At 45.0% G+C, this 20193-nt stretch overlaps 1 protein-coding gene across 3 annotated transcripts in view; it reads left to right on the top strand.

The window, feature by feature from the left end:
* zfh1 (Zn finger homeodomain 1) overlaps positions 1-9236 on the top strand; it is a 211946-nt gene extending 202710 nt beyond the window's left edge. For all 3 annotated transcript variants that reach the window (XM_075692290.1, XM_075692292.1, XM_075692291.1), the window contains 2 exons: positions 637-829; positions 1873-9236. In XM_075692290.1, the coding sequence (XP_075548405.1) occupies positions 637-829; positions 1873-2075 (396 nt within the window). In that variant the 3' untranslated portion in view covers positions 2076-9236. The remainder of the gene's footprint in view (positions 1-636; positions 830-1872) is intronic.
* The last annotated feature ends 10957 nt before the right edge of the window (positions 9237-20193 follow it).

Below are 20193 nucleotides of genomic sequence, written 5' to 3' on the forward strand. Positions count from 1 at the left end.
GTTTTCATGACACTTAAACGTCGTACGCTGAATGATTTACTCCCTGGTTCACACCCTTCTACGGGAGCACTTGTGATGGCTTTATTGTTCCATCTGACCACGATCCTTCTCTTTCTGCAGTGTGCCCCGTAATTCTTGCAAGAATTTTGCTGGTTTGCTGAGTAGATTGAGGTGGGAGACTAAATTAGCTTCCTAATCGAGTGAGCCGTGCCGTCTGATCCTACACATAGTGTTACTGTTCCGCTTGTTTCTTTTAGTGGCACTTTTAAGCCGCTCTGGTATGAAGCTGCAACTGCAGTGTAATCGAAATATACACTTCATGTACTTGCGGACAACGAGAGCTGGGAAACGCTTGCATTTTATTTCTGGTCTGGGCTGGCGTATTGCTTTCAAAATAGTGGCGTTAACGGAAGATGTTGTTTAAGATGACAAACGGTGATAATGATATAGCGTCATCATTAACGTTCGACATGAAGGGCTGTTAGGTGGAACTGGATAAGTGGGACATTTTGAGAGCCTTCGTAAAAGCTATAGCCGTCACTGACGCATAGCCAATTGATAGTCCATCATGACTTGGTTGACAATGTATGCTATAAAGCGTCTACTAAGAGCGCGGTCCTTTTCAATCACTGGCAGGGCGATGCGGAGTGCTTGGCGGACGATGACTACCCTTCGAATGACGAAGACCCACGCCACCCGGGCTCCAAGAAGCGCAAGCTTTCGGCCAAGGGCGACAGCGCCTCGGAGGAAGGCATGTTCTCCTGCGACCAGTGTGACAAGATGTTCAGCAAGCAGAGCTCGCTTGCCAGGCACAAATACGAACACTCAGGTCAGTGACCTGCTGTCCGCTATTGCATGCAGGGATGAACGTTCATGTTATAGCGTAATCTTTCGCTTAAGTTTGCTTCGGTGAAGTTCTTCCCTTCATGATAGCATCAGTGTTTTAAAGGGTTTATCGCAGTCATTACTGCCGCTGTCTATGTGAAACTGCGACTGTTAACTTTGAAGATGCAAGGCAGTATTCATTACTCCGTGCGGAGAAGTAGAAGCGCAGTTAGTGCTGAGCATTCATTATTTTTTTTCTTCCTTTTCGTTCTTGCGGGGTAAACAGGGAGTGGATAGGTGCCTTGTCGTGTTTGTTAGCGGTAAGCCGAAACTTTTTTCGGAATCGAGAAGTAGGTAAACATCAAGGAATCAGCATAAACTTGAATATGTTGAAGAATGATGATCAAGAATATGTAAGCCTTCTAGCGCGAAAGTATGGCGACAGAATTCTGCGTGATAATGGTTTATCATGCAGAGACACACAACTCTAATAATGAAGCCTGCGCTACACTGCGCACGGCTCTGTACATAGACCTATACGTACCGCGTTGTCTGCTCGCCTCACCTTGTTATTTTGAATAGACTGATTCTTCAGTCCCCGTACTTCTTGCGCTCCTTTATCCGAGTCTTATCTTCTGCTTAGATTACCAGCTGCATTTCGGCACTTGCCGCTGCTCGAATTACTATGCTATAATTCTTGTGGGGCTTTGACGCGGTGCGTTAGTACGCCAGTGTTTAGTTACATGCACTGGATTAGCAGAGTGAGACGTCTAATCCCAGCAGTGTAGTCAATGGGGCAAGTGCGCGTACCAGGATGGCAGCGCACGATAAAGGACCTCGGATCGATCGCACAACGCTACTATAGACCTAGCTTGCTGTCGCTATCGAGACAGCGCCACTTCGGTATACTTTCAGAGTTCGTGACTACCCTTGCGCCCGCTTTTCAAGCTTAATCATGCAATCGCTTGCCTCATCGTTTCGGTCTTACACGGGTGCATAGCGCTTCTCGCTGACGAAATCATAACTGTAGCTTCTGTCACTTTGCAGGCCAGCGACCACACAAGTGCGACGTCTGCGAGAAGGCCTTCAAACACAAGCACCACTTGACGGAACACAAGCGGCTGCACAGCGGCGAGAAGCCTTTCCAGTGCCAGAAGTGCCTCAAGCGCTTTTCCCACTCGGGCTCCTACAGCCAGCACATGAACCATCGCTTCAGCTACTGCAAGCCCTACCGAGAGAACGGCAAGTAGGGCAAGCGCCGCATCCATCCTTCGCCCTCCAGCGGAGGACTGCCCCGCCTGCCCGGCGCGAGCCTCCGCACCCGTGGGTAGAGCGCCGGTCTGCGCGGGACAACAGTGCCAGCTGCTTGATCCTGAGAAGCCACGCGCCTTTCCACTGCACTTTGATTCAGTGCAGAGGCGGACGGCATATTCAAAACCTGCCGTGGGCGCAAGCAGCCGGCCTGAGAGGCAGTCCACACTCCGGCGAAAAGATAAAATAAATCGGCGCACTTGTCAACGCATTCCAAGGAGCGGGTGAGCTGGGCTCAGCGAGAGTGCGGTAAAGGGCAGCCGCTGATCCGTCGACAGAGTTCTTCGTGGGTTCAAGGTTTCGCGTCAGCTTCGTTCGACGGTGTTCCTGTAGCCTAAGCTGTGGGACGGGCTTTCTTCCCATCTGCCGCCCCGGATGTTCAGGCCTGAACTAGCGATGCCATGCTTCGTGGTGGACCGCGCGAAGGGCCGGCGTTTGAAGCCGTGCTCGTGCCCAGGGAGGGAGACACCGGACGATCCGCTGCGCTCCCTGACAAGCTTGCTTCCGGCAGCGCGATTCCTTTGGCAAGGGTCGACGCCTGCGCGAAGCACCGGTACACTGTTCCTTGACGTCGACAGCTATCGAGACAGTGGTTGAACCAGCGCCGGAAGCGGATCTTGAGGACATGGGATGCGTGCGTGTGTTGTTGTGCGAATGGAACGCGTGTGTGATCGCAAACTTTAGAGAGCAACTGGCAGTATGAGTGCTCCGTTCCGGCCGCCCCGACCCCTGCTAGTCTCCAGGCTATCGGTAACTCTCCGAGGCAGCCGCGGGTTCACGTTCTCGACACCTCGTTCCTCCATCCTTCCACGAACAAGAGACAAGCGAGGCTCACTTCGTTTCCGCCTACGACTTGCAGCAGCTTCACGGGATCAAAAGTGTAATCTTAAGAGTGGGCATGACTGATTGACTGAGGGCGTGTTTTGCCTAAACGAACGTTGTTGGAACTCGCTCTCCCCTTTCTTTCTTTTCTTTTTCGGTTTCCTCTTTCTGTGTACATCGCTATCTTTCCTCTCCGCTGACACATCTAACACAGAAGGAGCTGTTTTTACGCTGTGCCATAGTGTTGTATACATGCTGTTCGCAAGCGTTCTTTAAAGTGTACCCTTCGGCGCTTGTATGAGCATAATAATGTGCTTGTGCGCGCTTGTGTGTGCGCGAGTGACTGTTCGCTGTTTACCGCGCTTTCGTCGTCTCGGCTGCTTTATTCGACGACCGCTCGTTTGTGCCTCGACTGAAGGCTTGTGCGAGACGTTCGTTGGTGTTGTTTCGTTCCTGAAATATTCTCAATTTAAGAAGCCACTATACCGCCTACGGAGTCGCGTAGGAAAGTCCTAATCATCCGTGAGTGCTGAGCTACTCGCGTTATTTTTCCGCCTCCTCTTCTTTCTTCATTGTCGTCTTCGTTGCTGGTTCCGTGTGTTCAAATTCTCGAGACGCAGGTTACAACTGCGACATTGTACCTGGTTTTTTTTAAATAATTTTTTTTCTTAATGCACGGTTGGGATGATGCACGATGAAGTCACAGTTGCGTGGCCGACTTTTACTTTTTTTTCAGAATGGGCAGGTTGCATGCGCGTTCCAAGAAATGTGTGAACGTTGAGCCCTTTCCTTTTTCTTTTCAACAAGAAACATTGTAGTGAACCTCCTAGAAATGTCGGTGCAAGGCGTTTGCCGAGTGCAGCTGTGAGTATAGACAACAAAACTCGTTAGTCGCACGTTTTTGGTCTCGCGCTCTACTTACTGCATTCTAATTCTTCGTAACATTTTAAATCATTACTTGTCCATGTCCTCAAACGTGCTTCATTAAGTTTTTTTTTTTTTACTTTGCCTGCTGCAAGAAGGGGCTATGATATTTTGTGCTTTTACTTTTTGCCAGCCGAATTCATTTCAACAACGTAATCTGACAATTGTCACGCTTTCCGCATCAAACGAACACTGTTCAGCACCGCTACCACTTATTCTGCTGGGCACTAGTCAACTGATGCACGGCTAGTCGTTTTCATCGGGATTGACGTGCAATTTTCTCGAAAGCCAAAGAACCCAGGCGATCAAGTCGTTTTCCTTACTTTCTGCGCCACTTCCCTGTTCTAGAACGACGTAGCAAACCGCTACTGCTCTGCATAACCTTACTGCCATTGTTCCTGCCTGTTGAGCGCTCTGTATAGCTGTAGCTGTACCGTTCCGCACATGCGCATTTGGTATCTGGCTATGGCGGCATCTGTATAGAGCGGTAACGGTTTGTTATAACGTTCTTGACGCTCGGATGCAGAGTCGCAAAGAGCTTGCTCCATTCGCGCTTTTTTTTTTTTTGCCCCTTGTCCTCCGAAGAGCTACAGTCGCAAGCAGCACGAAAGAAAAAAAAAAAAGAGGCAAACTGGCATTTAGTGGTATGCAATCAACTCGTGTACATAGAAGATTCCATTATGCGTCATTCATTTCTCGCGTATTTGGCATTTCGTTTCGAAGCATTCGTTTCATGTGCAGCAACATCGAGCCGTCGCAGTTGTCGCAGTTGAACATACTCTAGAGAAACATGTACAGAAGTTGGGCGAAGTCGATACGATGCGACGAGAGAGAGAGAGATGCGCAAGACCCCGTCAGAAATGCAATCTCACTGCGTATCCTTCGCAGGCTTATTTGAAGATATAAATATATAAATATTATATGAATATATATATTATATATAAATACAAACAACACGAAGCTTGTGCCAGTTTGACGGAGCAGAATCTTTTACGCTCCCTTCCTTTTATTTTTTTTCTCATTTGCATTTCGGCAAGCGTTGTGCAGTGTCTCGCGGCATAAAGGCAGGTTCTCTCTCGTCTGCTTCTCAGACGTTTGTTCGCGGAAGCCAAGCTTTATTCAGTATTATTTAGCAAACGGTGCCACAATTCGGTTTCTTAACATCAGTTAGTGGTCATTGAGAGTCCTCGTCAATACCGCAGCATGGGCGTCAAATAATGACGTTCGTTGCCCATCGTTCACGGTCCTGGAAACCTGACGCTCTTTCCTGTACAGTTGTTGCCGTCCTCCGTTGGCTCGCGTACTTCCACAAGTGAACCGCGCGTCTCGTGCGAACAATCGTTGGAGAGTACAGATGAGATAGAACGGCGCACCTACAGTCTCTGTCAAATGTATGCGGGCCGTGGAACGCGCGACCAGAGCTCTCTATACGGGGACGTGGGGATGGGGTTCCGCGGCACTCTTTGGGAACACTGAAAGCTATTGAATTAGATTGGCTTGAGTTCGTTCGTCCTTAATGCAATATTAAAGTTTGCAAGAAGAATCGTTGATCCTAGTCTAGTCGCGGCTGAATTTTTTTACTTAGTTCTTCAATTTATTCGGTATGTCCCCAATTGGCGACTGTATGCTCGAAATTTGTACTCGCTTTCGAACTAGTTGGGGCACCGATAACGCAATAGGCGTACAGGTACACGTCGTATGGTATCGGTGACGAGTGAAAGGTTGCTCTGACGACACAGGCTGTGCCTCTCTGCCCGAGCAAATCGCAACGCGCATTTTGTAAATGACATTGTACAAGTTTCCCGTACTTTTCTTTGTTATTAATTTTCTTTTTCCCCAAGTCTCATACAGCGAGTGCATACCAAAGAAGGCTTGGTCTTTCGACATGGCGTCGATGACTGCGGCCGCCCCCTGTATATAGACACACGCGCGAACGAAACGCCGCAATGCAGGTTGTCGTTGCGCCGAGCTTTGTTTCACCAGTATTGTTTTATGTCAGTTAACACTTAGTCGTTTTCGTTTCTTTTCGTTCCGTGTAGCGTACATTGCGAGGGCGTATGCTGTATTGTTCTCGCGTTCTCATTCGGGACGCACGCGTCGCCTATTTCATCTGCCAGCGCTTTCACGAACCTTTCGGGACTGTCGCACATCGGAGGCGACTCTTCTGAACCGTTGCGCCGAAAGGTGTCGGTTCGGGGGTGCCAGCCTCATATTCCTTAACTCGATTTCGTTCATTGACTTCACTTTTGTGTCGTGGCTTGATTCCGCGCTGCACTTCCTCCTACTCGCGTTAACTGTGAACCACGGGATAAATAAGAATAAAGAAAACGAAAGTGGCGTGGTCAGTGTTGGTATATGCGGTACATGTCTGAAGAAGGCTTTCGAATCACAGGCAGCCATCGCAGGAGTGGTCGCGCTCTGGCACATTTTTTTTTAATCGCGTGTGGTACGGGCTTCATTAGTCATATTTAATCTCTTGCATCCTAACAGTTAGCTGTGCATTTTCGTTGCGCTCTGTCGGCATCATTTTGTTCGTTCCTTTACGTTACGCCCCATCCTATGTGGAGGTGGGAATCTTTGTGCAATATATATGCCATTTAAAGTATCGAGGTATACACACCATCGGCCGCAGCTCGACATCTTAGTCAATAAAGGACAGGGTGAATTGCGATACTCATCGAAACGCAGGGTTTCGCGGCCTCCTTATGAAGTCGCTCCCTTGACATAACCTCCGCCTCGTTTTGTCGAGCGCGTTTCTAGTCCGCTTTTTTGGAACCGCTGTTTTCCGCGGGGATGCAATTTCGAGGGCAAATTATTCCAACGAAATCAACGCTACCGGATATTCTTTAATGGAACAACCACGGTCGCGCCGACCGATTAGGTTTCTCCAAAGCCAGAGCTATGTAAACGTGCCTACCTGGCTTTCATTGATACATTAATAAAAAAATCGTGCCTCCGTACGTCTATTGAGTCTAAATTACTCCCGTCTTTTGAATGGTCCGGCGAAGTGGCAATTGAATGCAGCAAGTGTGCCCTTCTTTCGCAGACAGCTGATTTAACTAATCATTAGAAAAATGTGCATTCGTGGAAGCTTGTTTCTTAGGGAAATTTGCAGGTCGGAAATATCATCCTCATATTACGCGAGTTATTATTCCTATTGGTACCTCTCTGTCGATCTTACTGTCTTTCTGAGTAGCGCTGAAATTTGTTTTTCTGTTGCTGCATTAATCAGATTTTCGTAGCATTGGGCGTACAGAATGGTAGCCTGATTGATGAGTGTACCTAGTCACTCTGTAATATAGCTGATTATCGTTTCTTACTTTCTGTTTCTCTGCATTTTTTTTTGTCAGTCACGCGTCCGTCAGCCAGGTCAAGGTAAAAAGTCTGTTGACAGAGTAGCACACAACAAAATTTCCAGGGAAAATCGTTGCGATGGTGATGCTTTATGATGATCCGTAGCGTCATCCCGTTCGTTTCAGTTTAGTACACCTCAAGAGCTCCTGAACATATTGCTTTAGCTTCTTTTTTTTAACGTAATGATGTGCCGAGGTATGTTCAAGTGTTGACGGATGAGTAGCACGTGAAAACCTGCAGTGTGTGTGTGTGTGTTTGTGTATTTCTTTTTTTTTTCTCCCTATCTCGTTCTTCTCGCTTTTTTGCTCGCTCGTCTGTGTTTGTGTAACTGACGCATGTGCATAGGGAGAATGTATGCGAATTCTGGCTCATCTCCCAGAGCAGATATTCAAAGTGCAGTATTACGTGAACATGAGTACGTCGGTGCCTGCCGACGAAACGTGCCAAATAGTAGTGATTCGGTGCCAAAGAGAAAAGACACTGTGATGTTTTCTTTTACACCGTTTCCAAAACCTTATACAAATTTCAATTGTTTGTGCAAGCAGTCAAACTTTGCATTCAGACAGTCAGCGAATGTTTGGTCTCGTATGGAGCATAATCTAACTAGGTTAACGGCGAGAAATGTGCCAAAGAAAAGAACTTCAACAAAACAGTTTATTTTTGTGTGTTTGTGTATGTGCGCTGGAGGTAAATATGACAAAAAAAAAAAGCTCTTGCTCTCGATTTTTCTGCTAATTACTCCTTACCAAGAAGTGCGACGTTTTAGTGCAAGCCTCTGTTTAGGTGCACTTCACTGAAGTGAACGTCTGATGCTCCTGAAAACGAATACGTGTGCTCTTTACTGGTTAACTGGCCATTTGGCGCCCTGCTGCTTTGCGGTCGCGAAATTCGCAAACCAGATGTGACCAGCTTAACCAGTGGATAAATCTAACTAATTTGACAACCCGCCGCGTCCATGTGACGCGGGCGTGCTGTCGCAGCATAAACTTGCTAAAAGAAGAAGTAACTACTTTCAACACACTTCCACACTAAAGTTCCCGTGTTTTATTGGACCTGAAGGCAGCTTTTCACCACAGCGATTTGTTGCCAACGTCCCAATTGTTTTTCGTGAGAGGTTCCGGCTCTAGCGCCGGCTCATCCCGGCGGCGTTTCTTAGAGATTTTACATGCCTGTCGCTTTTCTTTTCTTTTTTTTCTTTTTTGATGCGCCTGCAGTTGCCTGCACTGATTACTGGCTTCATGCGGTCGCCGTGCGCCACTTGCGGTGGTTACCTGTGGTATTGGGTCTTGTTCAGGCGTATTCAAAACGAGTGGAAACACTCATGTTACTTCCATGTACTGCAATGGCATTTGATGGAGTTGTAGTTATTAGTTAATTACGATGCGGATGTGTTTTTTGCTGGTTTTTAAATGTTCCGCCGGTGACACTAACGTGCTGATTGGCTCTTGCTCGTTCCTTCGCTCAAAAGATGTCATGACACCGAACTAACGCAAGATGTTGACGTGCTACCGCTTTCGTAAATTGTGCCACCAATTGTGGCCTGTTATGGAATTCTCGAACGAGCATTGTTTTGTGCTGATGTTCACACCGTGATTACCATTGGAAACAAGATACCATATATGAGTTGAGTAACTAAGTTATCTGAATACGTGCGAGAGAACGAGGAATCTGTGGCCGAGAACAAGCATATACTTCTTCAACCTTGATTCTTCCAAGTCCCTGAGCTTCACGGATGACGTCATTATTGCAGTAACTTCTGCTTTCATTTTCGTTCCAGGGTCGACAAAGTTAATTGTCACCATTTACGCTTTAAACCACGGAAATTGTAAAAGGAAAACACGCACACGACGCAAAGTGCATTGCCCGAAGTTTTATTACTGAATTTTGCATCACCCCCGTGCATAAAATAATGTGCACTGGTTTTAGTTTTTGTTGTTTCATTATTTTGTGTCGTATGTGTAAGATTTATATTTTGTATAAAGCTTTTTGTTACCAACTGAGCCTATACTGTGTGGGCTGTTCCTTTCGGCTGGCCTTCAACGCCCTTACACTTCATCGCTTCTTCAACAGACGTCAAGCTGAGCACGGATTAGTACGTGCGTGCGTGCGTGCGTGCGTGCGTGCGTGCGTGCGTGTGTGCGTGTGTGTGTGTGCGTGTGTGCGTGCGTGCGCGCGCGTGTGTGTGTGTGTGTGTGTGTGTGTGTGTGTGTGTGTGTGTGTGTGTGTGTGTGTGTGTGTGTGTGTGTGTGTGTGTGTGTGTGTGTGTGTGTGTGTGTGTGTGTGTGTGTGTGTGTGTGTGTGTCACACGCACGCGTGTGTCAGAGTTAAGTTACAAAACGATTACAAGCGATTTAAGATTTCAGCTGTTACAATTACTTCATTCAAAATTGTAGTTGGTTACGGGTACCTATTACTGACTGAAAAATTTGTTGTGCAATTACTAAAATGTAAGCCAGTACTTGTACGTTAATTGCTTTCCTCCCAACTTTCATTAACACTGCCCAAATAACATAATTGAACAAATTGACCTGGCTGTTTCGGTGAAAGTGAAAGTTCGTCGAAAGTTTATTCCCTTGCATCAGCGCCCGAAGTGACCATTGCTATCGAGCCATTGAAGCGCCATTTCAATTTGTCAGCCTGCATCTGGTGGACATCCTCCCGGCGTTAACGTCTCTCGGAAAGGTAGTGAACTTTGTAATGTAATTTTAATTAAATCCTCATATTATTCTGCCTAAATATACTGTTCCTGGGTTACATTTGCAAGAAGAGGTATGTACGAGTCACATGTCGGATAGCTAAAGACATCTAACGGAAAGCGTCTAACGAAAAAAAAAAAAACCTTGTCTATATCAAGGGAGTCAGATTGCAGTAAGCAAAAAAGAGTTGAGCAGCAGGGCTTACCGCCGATGAAGGTGCCTTCAGGAGAGAGAGGGAGGTAACTTTATTATAAGAGAAAAGCTGAGAGGTTGGACTTTCAATAGGGGTGTGTAAATCTACAAGCCTTTTAGAAAACGATGGAACACAGCCTTTAAGACGCAAAGAACAGGAGAGAAGTAAACAGACACACACTGGGTGCCTGTCTACTTCTCCCGTGGTGTTTGCGTCTTAAAGGCTGGGTTTCATCGTTTTCTAAAAGTATGTACCTACAGGCCCAGCAAGAGACTATTCTACAAGCCTGCCATGCTCAGGTGATCTACCTATGTACATGTTTGCCTTCTTTCGAACAATGCAAATCACAGACCGCGGGCAATCTACTGTAGTTCCCGCCAAATTTACGCGCTCAAAGCTGAGCTGCCTGTTACAGATTGTTTCGTGATTAAGGTAACTGGTTACATGCAAGTGATTACTGAAAAAAAGTAAATGAGTCACAGTGGACGTTACCGAGTAAACAAAGTAATCGTTAAATTAAGATATACCAAAATACGTAATTGATTACAAGCAATAAATTACGTGTAATTCGTTACGTTCAAGTCTGATATGTCTGTGTGTGATAGAGTCGTAGCATCACCCTTGATGACTCGCGTCATCACTCGCGTTCCACTCTTAAAGGCGAAGCTTATGCGTCCTCCAAATTTTTTAGCCTGCTTTGGAGGTGATAGTCGCGCCGCTGCAATACAAAATAAAGACTGGGAAAAAAAATTGAGCGAAATCTTTTCACAATTAGAACCGACAGAAGCGAAACATTAGACACGTAAAAATCATGGTTCAAACATGACAATGTGGCCACTGCATGTTAAAGACTTTCATTCATCAACAATGGTCGAACAAGAGAATCCTTATCTTGGAGCCAACAATGCGCCAAGGGAACTTATATTCGTCAGGACGACAGCTACCGACAGCTACCCAGCAAGCAAGGCGACAATGTAGGAGAGTAAAGTCACGGCTGGGTTTGACAGATTTGTTGTACAAACTTTTACAAATTATGTCGTATTCGACGTGCATGAATTGATTCTTTGCATTGACTGCGAAGTATTTCTTCATTTTTTCCTATTTTTGTATAGGTATACTTCCCGCTTCTTCGCCAATCCCCCGTTGTGGGGATGAGCCTTAATATGGAAGTCATTATCAGCATCAACACGCGATGAACGTCTCAAATAGGCATATATACGTACCAAGAATTATGCCTTAAGGGCAAATCTTTATCGCAATAAAAAGAAAAGGCATTTTATAGCTACCTGCTGCAGCTTAACTCTTGGCCCCCTTAGTGGGCACGAGCCATGGTAGGGGTTCATCATCATCATCATCAATACAAGTGGTTGTCGTCGGCACGATATGTAGCACCACTTCCTGGCCCCCGTTGTATGTGCCACAGTGTGAATTGTCATGATAATCAACCCACGCCGATCACCTCAAAGAGCTCCAACTTTGTGAAGGATGAGATCGGTTTGACGTGTAGCGTGTACGATAGACTCAGTCAGGAGCGTCTGCGGGGTGACAGCGCTAAAGTTTACATTAGGCAAGGTGTTTCCCGATTGAAACGTGTCTTTTTTGTACCGTTTTTTTTTGTAGTTTTTGCACGCACGCACGGACGCACGCACGCACACGCACGCACGCACACGCACACGCACACACGCACGCACACACACACACACACAAATGAACAAAATACACAAACCTCGCTTGAACTGGTTCTCAAAGCACGTGGGTCAGCATATTTCTTATGTATCGCTGACTTTAGTGCTTCAAGAGTACAATGAGTGTTGGCAGAAACATCCACAAAAGTTGCACAGGGTTGCTAAAAGTTGCAAGGGTCTGCTTTCTGTAATGGACTGATTTGCTTCAATAAGCTTCACCGTGAAACAGCAATGTACTGCGGTGAAGCATATCAATAGGGGAAAGAACTAATTGTCGTGAAGTGAATCATACTAAGAGTAGAGATGGCGAACTGCTGCCCCATAGAACTGAGGTTAAACAGCGCGTACAGTAGTTAACGTACTTTTGCTGCAATATCATGTTCCATTGGGTGAAGTTGATGTTTGGAAATGTTCGAAAAGTATTCAAAAAATAATCGCATTTACGAATAGGGACTATTCGATTAGAAGACCGAATAGGATATGACACAATTCGATCCGTTATCCGAGAGTTTCGATATTGTTCACAGCAGTACGGTGTGCATAGTGAGGGTTACCTGATCACCTCAGACATTACTGAAGGTATAATATATGGCCCTCGTTCATCTAGAAAGCTGACACAAAACTAATAGTTACGCGTATAAAAGCTATTTCTGAGAACAGTTTTGAGTTCATTGATGAAATTAGCCGGAACTTTGGCTGACCTGACCGATCCGACTTGGACGAAGCTTTAACTCGCGGGTGCCGCCTATTCAAGTACATGTAAAACGCAGAAACGCTTTTCTGAGATAACCACTTGGCCGATTTTAAAGAAATTTGCGGCATTTTAGAGAAAACGTTAAATTTTAGTGGCTGTTGGGAGCGATATTTCTATTTAGGCCCTGAATATTCTAAAACGAAATTTCAAAACTTGGTAAACTGGAAAAATATAGAAGCACGAAGTTTACGAACCCATCGCTGTGCACCAAGAAAAGATATCGCAGGTCTGTAAACTGCCTCCGTTAGAGCGTCCAGAGCCGGACAAGTATAATACGTCGATTTCTACTTATATAATGAATGTTTAAGGGGTAGGTATAGCTCGGGTGCTTCTTTTCTAAATACATGTAAAAGGAGAATTCGTTTTTCTCGGCAACCACAGTACCAAATTTGACAAGGTTTGTTGTATGAAAGTAAAACTTAAATCCAGTGACTGTTGGCTTTGAATTTTTGATTTAGATCGTCATTTCCTTACAAAAATTGGCGAAAATCGCGTTTTCAGAAAATAAAACTATCAAGTTTACAACTCTGTAACTCAGCAGTGAAAAATGATACCACAATTACTTGAATTGCATCTAATAGTCCATCTAAAGCGGACAAAATTGATGCGTGACACATGAACCTCAAGAAATTCAGTAATATAGAAATACAGCTTTCGCAGAACCCTGTACACAACGTAACGAACTAACGTAACATATAAGTTGACATATCGAATTTGTCCGCTTTGAATGACCTAAAGGATGCCGTTAACAGAACTGCAATATCTGTTCTTGATGCAGAGCTATTAACTTGTAAACTTCGTGCTTCTACTTTTTCTTTATTTTTGAATTTTTGAAAACTCGTTTTACAAAATTGAGGCCCTAAGTAGAAATTCCACTTGCAACCGTCGCTAGAATTTACCTTTCTCTCTCAAATGCAACAAATTTCATTAAGATCGGTCCAGGGATTATCTCACAAAAGCGTTTCTGCGTTTTACATGCATTTGAACAGGCCACTTCGGAGTTGGGCCCGAGCTAAAGCTTCCTCTTAAGAGCCATGTATAATATATCTATTTTTTTTTTTCGCTTTAGATGTGCTCTTAAGTGCAATTTACAGAATTGTGATATCATTTTGCACTGCTAAGTTACAGATTTGTAAACTTGACAGTCTCGTTTTCTCAAACTTTTCGATTTTTGCCAATCTTTATTAACAAATTGACGGCCTAAATAAAGAATTTGCTACCATAGGTCGCTAGACTTTAACGTCTGCTTTTATATGCAACCTACCTCGTCATTTTTGGTGAACTGGCTGCCGAGAAGCACGCTTTATCCGTTCCCATGTAATTATATAGGTGCCCCTATAGGAGCGAACATTGAGAGCACACTCCCATCTGGTGTCATTAGGGAACAGTTTCCGCACCCGGCTGTGGCATCTGCTTCGACAGATGGCAGCACAAGTCTCAGTCGAGAATGATTTTCCCGCTGCAGTATTTCGCCTGCGAATATTCAATATTTAGAATGTGAATCGAACATTTCTTGCAAATTGATTCAAACATATGGCTGTGGATAGTTCTGAATATTCGACTTCACCGGAAACCTTGGAGTACAGCTACTACGGCATGCCCAATGCTTGTCTACCGTCAGAGACATGAATGGTTAACGGAACGAAAACAAAACCCGAAAAACTAAAGAAAACGATATTTTTGGCTGGAACGAAAACGCAACTGAAATGTTAGTTAAACATTTATTATTTCGTTATGAGTTTTCAGTTCAAGGGGTCCACTAACCTAACCGTGCCGCTCGGTGCTCTAGCAGATAGACATCGTGACAAAACCCAAGACTTGCGCGTTGAAGAGTTAATCGTTTCGTTTCACGCGGTTACAATGCTTTGTTAGCGAAGTTTTATTGTTTGTTGATGGTCGTTTAACAGGAAGCTTTAGCTCGAGTCCAACTCCGACGCGGCCCATTCAAATACATGCGAAACGCAAGAACGTTCTTCTGAGATAATCCCTGAACCGATTTAAGCGAAATTTGTTGCATTTGAGAGAGAAATTTAAATTGTAGCGACTGTTCATAGCGGATTTTCGATATACGGCTTGAATTGTGTTGAAAATATTTTGAAAAATTCGAAAGTACAAAATATATAGAAGCCTGCAGTTTACAAATTAATAGCTCTGCATCAAGAACAGATATCGCGGTTCTGTAAATGGCATCTGTTAGATCATTCAAAGCGGACAAATTCGATAGGTCAATTTGTATCTTACGTGAATCTGTTACGTTTCGAACAAGGGTTCTGCAAAAACTGTATTTCGATGTTACTAAATTTCTTGATATTCATATGTAACATATCAATTTTGTCCGCTTTATATGTACTATTAGTTGCAACTAACATAATTGCCATATCATGTTGGGTTGCTGAGTTACAGAGTTGTATTCTTGATGGTTCCATTTTCTGAAAATTTTCAATTTTTGCCACTTTTCCGAAACAAAATTACGACCTAAATCGGAAATTCGAGCCCTACAGTCGCTATATTTCAAGTTTTTCTTTGAAATGTAACAAACGTCGTCAAATTTGGTGCAGTCGTTGCCGAGAAAAACGAATTCTCCTTTTACATGTATTAAGATAGGAGCACCCGAGCTAAAGCTTTTTCTTAAGTTCGTTTTATCGGAACGGCGGCCTCGCATTTCGGCGAGCACACTCGATGACGTGCTGCTTCTGAGATGATGTCCTTGTGTCAAGACACTGACACAAAACTTAGGATGATCGCAGAATTGATAATTCACTTAATAAAAAAAAACGAATTACTATGTTACCTTGCTACAAAAATTTTTGCGTGCGATCCAAAACCGTTACAAACTGCTACGGACCACTTTTTTTCTTTCTATTTTTCGTTCAGGAGCAGAACTGGAGCGGAACCTTTTTCACTGCAACGAAACTAAAACCATAACAAAAAACTTCGTTCCGACGCCTTGGTTACCGCAATACAAATAGCGGAAACCTTGCCAGTGTCACTCGCTCACATGATTTTCATTTGAGTGTGCACTGATTTATCACCATCTGGAAACTCAGTCATACGCTTTGAGAAGCCCCGAGTCCTTCATTTTATCTTTTTCATTTGTTCACTGTATCCGTGATCCTGTACATGGAAAAATATTCGGCATTCGACTATACATTCTAAGGCACTCTCATCTTCTGTGCCAATATTCCAGCGTCAATAAACAACGCCTCAGTGTTCTGTGAGCTATCAGCCAACAGGAAGATCGGCCTTTTACCGAAGCAAAGCTCCTGGGAGTATGTCATCACAGCTTGTCAGGCCAGAAAACCACACAAGCTATTCTACAATACATGACGGCGACATGTTTGAGTTCCTGACACTAGATACACTGCACCTAGCTCAGTGCGTGTGATTGATCTAGATTCATGGCTTCTCTGTCTGTTTCCCTCATTTCCCCTCTCCACGTATAGCATAGCAAGCTGGACAAATTCTAGCTCCGGAAGTCAAAAGGGTCCTTGCTACCGATTACCTGAAAACCATGGAGATCGTCGCGCAACATCTAGCCTGTTAAGCGAGCTGCATCGGTTACACACACACACACACACACACACACACACACACACACACATATATATATATATATATATATATATATATATATATATATATATATATATATATATATATATATATATATATATATATATATATATATATATATATATATATATATGTTTCAGGGCATAGAGTCTTTCAAGCCAGCCGGTTGTTTAAAAGGGGGAGGTTTGTGTGCCTAGCCTGATTCGAAAGGCTCAAGCGGTTGTTCGCATAGTTGCTCCACTGGTACAGGTACAATAGTCGACTGTTTTCGACTTTCACAGGCAACTGCGCACTGCCACTGGTGTTGTAGTATATCATATATACCATCTCAGAATATAGAGGCAGTAACGACTGCCTTCCTTTCACCGGCTAAACACGGATATTCTGCACTGAGACTAAAAAGCAGGAAGATCCCACGCCCTGCGCGAAATGATGTTATGCGAAGCAGTGTGCAGGGAGCCTACGAAGTTAACGAAACGAGCATGAAAGTAATAAGACGTAGGCTGCTGTTTCATGACCTACATGACACGCATGTGATGACATTCATGTGATGACTCATCATTTATGTTGGTCATACAGTCTTGTCATACTATGTCAATTTTGGTACATACCAATTTAACGAAACGACCATGAGAGCACCAAGACATAGGCGGCTAGATAGACAGGTAGATAGACATATCATCATCATCATCAGCAGCAGCAGCAGCAGCAGCAGCAGCAGCAGCAGCAGCATACTTCTCCAACTACCCCGGTCATGTACTAATTGTGGCCATGTTGTCCCTGCAAACTTAAAGGGCCCCTGAAACGGTTCGGACAAATTTTGTAGACGCGTAGGGTACAGCTGAAGTAGAACATTCGCACCACAATTTAAGTGAAGCGTTACGTATTAATGGAGCTACAAGCGATTAGAAGTTACCCTCCTCCCTAGCCATGCTTTTCCTCCTCAACTCGTTCGCCGAGCGAGCGGGGCTAAGCTCCGCCTTCACTGGTTCAGCGTCACGATGCGACGTCACATCATCCACTTCCGGTTGTTTTGGAGCCCGCCCCCGCCCGCGCGAGACCTCTCCGCTAGCCGCTTGGCCGTCGACCCCAAGCGAGAGCTATCGAAGCAGCGTGCGTTGCGAGCATTCTGTCGTAGCGCCGAACGTGTTTTGTATTCCGGTAACCACAGGCAAGCTGGTCATTTCCGCAAATGACTGGAGGCATAAACTCAAGCTGATGAAGGAACTTTAGCGTAGACGTACGTGAGCGGCCTGATCGGTCTGTACGGTCCATACACTTGTTGGCGCAGCGCTTAACCAGCCAAACAAAGCGCTAATATTGCTCTAACCAAGTGTAAAACATTTTAAACATTTATAAAAACAACGTGTTGATGATTACACTCCTGCGAAAAATACACACCAGCAGCAAAGAAGAATACATTTCGTTGCTGCTACTGTGTATGGTTGAGCTTTGTGCCACCAGATGGCTGCACCGTGCAGACCATTCTAGACAATTCACATTTGCCCTTGTGCTCATCCCGTTACGGCACAGTTAAGCGGCCATACTCTGTCCCCCTTGGGCTTGCGTTTTCCCTAATACCGGACTCGCGAAACGCTATTGCGTTAGTAATCTTCCGGTGTAAAGTGACGGCCACAAACGCGCAAATCCTGGCGCCGATCGGGTAGCGGCAGTCCGATGCGCAGCAGCCAGTTCGCTCGTACGCTGCCTTGCAGAGGGACACGATGTCGCAGCTTGACATATTGCCAGTCGCTACGTTTGCAGTCCACAAGGCAACAAAGTCGAATCATAGAGCTCGCGAAAAGACTGAGACCGACTCTGACCGCGGAGCTCTCGTCAATATGGAGTACGTTGTAACACAAGCAGACGACACTTGCTGTGTGCCGGAAGTGCTTAAGTGTACTGAAAAATTATTCTTGTGCATTCTCTTTATGTTACTTTCTCCTCATAAAAACAAGTTAACTAACATTCCAACTATTACGGAGATCATTTGTTTACCATAAAGTTGGAAAAATTATCGATCACGCGCCCTTGTCAGCCAATCGGATAGCTCGCCCCACTGACGTCGTGTGGGTGATTTCGGTCATATGGGTAGGGGCGGCTTAAAATTCCGCCGAGCAGTATGCTGCGATCGGCAGCGATGTGTATTTTTAAAATCTTATAATAAATTACACGCTTTACGCGGGGCACTTAGATGTGCCAATTAATGATCAGAAGGACCTACTCTAACGACTCAGTACGTTTGTAGAAAATCGTCAAAAGCGTTTCAGGGTCCCTTTAATCTCGTCCGCCCACCTAACTTTCTGCCGTCCCCTGCTACGCTTCCCTTCCCTTGGAATCCAGTCCGTAACCCTTAATGACCATCGGTTATCTTCCCTCCTCATTACATGTCCTGCCCACGCCCATTTTCTTTCTTGATTTCAACTAAGATGTCATTAACTCGCGTTTGTTCCCTCACCCAATCTGCTCTTTTCTTATCCCTTAACGTTACACACATCATTCTTCTTTCCATAGCTCGTTGCGTCGTCCTCAATTTAAGTAGAACCCTTTTCGTAAGCCTCCAGGTTTCTGCCCCGTACGTGAGTAATGCATAGATAGATAGATAGATAGATAGATAGATAGATAGATAGATAGATAGATAGATAGATAGATAGATAGATAGATAGATAGATAGATAGATAGATAGATAGATAGATAGATAGATAGATAGATAGATACGGCCAAAGTCGAACATATTCTCCTACAAATGTTTCCCATTTAAAAACTGTAACGTTACTTGGCCAGCGTGTCCCGGGATCAAAACAAATCAGAGCTCCGTTTGTGAGTCCGCGACGCACATTTCTTTTCATGGTCAGCTGATACGTGTGATCAGGTCATTTGCGTCCAATGAGTGGTGCTTGTTCAAACTTGCAGTGCGCGGTGTTCGAGGTAGGCCACGCACCAGGCATCAGCCGCCCGTAGAAATTCTCAAACGCTACTGAAACACGAGAAGTGAGTAACAACCAAGTGGACCAATTTGAGTTTCTTCCAAAAGGTTTCCAAAATTGAGCGAAGCATTTCTTTTGGGCAAGGTCACTTGTACTAGTATGAATGTGCGACTTGGAAACGACTTGACCTAGCTGTAATGTAATTTAGGTGTGTGCAGAGCATCGGAAAGCAAACCAGCGGACCTGTGCGGAGGTCGAACGCTCCGAAGCTAGAACGAGCGCTGTTTGCTGCTCCTTCTAAATTGCTTGCGAGGAAATACTTACAACTCATCGCGTTGATTGAGAAAACAGCATCTGCTGCTTGCGCCACACAACTAAAGCATGCTATAAAAACGCTGTGCCGCTGCGCGGTATAACACGGGACATGACCCACTTCAGACCTTCCGAGTCAGATCTTATCATTCGTGCTTCCGTGCCTGCAGACCGCTTATCCGTAAGGCCGTTTTTCCATCTTCTAAATCAGCATCAACACGTGCCTAGGCAGCAATGTATGCGCCGAACCAGCGCTTTTGAGAGAAGTAATTGGACTGTACGAAAATTGTATCGGTCTACAGGCTTACCTGTACCTAAATCTTTTTTTTTTGGGGGGGGGGGGGGGGTCATCTTTGAATTAAGCGTCAGCCCGAACACGGGGAGTGATGTATGCGTCAAAAAAGCGCTTTCCGTTCTCGCGCTACGGACTGTCAGGTTCCTGGTTAGCTCAGATGGTAGAGCGACAGCCCCTGGAAAAGCGTTGATGACGGGTTCGAGTCCCGGACCAAGACGAATTTCTCCTCCACTGCGAAGCGTTCTTTCTGACAAACCTGGACGGTAATTCTTTTTCTAGTTTCGTGGGTACATATGGGTGGATGATACTTTTTCGCTTTCATGATGCTTCCTCTATCATGCGGCATTCCGCACAACTGATTCGGACATACACATACCATAATTTATTTCCCGGCACGCCAATCTGCGCGTATCCGTTTGTTAACGTCTGTAATAAGCATCAGATCGTGCAGGTAAAGTAATGTATGCGTCGAATAAGTACTTCTGAGAGAAGTGATTGCACCGAACGAAAATTGCAATCGGG

This window comes from Dermacentor variabilis, chromosome 5 (assembly GCF_050947875.1).
Source record: "Dermacentor variabilis isolate Ectoservices chromosome 5, ASM5094787v1, whole genome shotgun sequence".
NCBI classification, from domain to species: Eukaryota; Metazoa; Arthropoda; class Arachnida; order Ixodida; family Ixodidae; genus Dermacentor; species Dermacentor variabilis.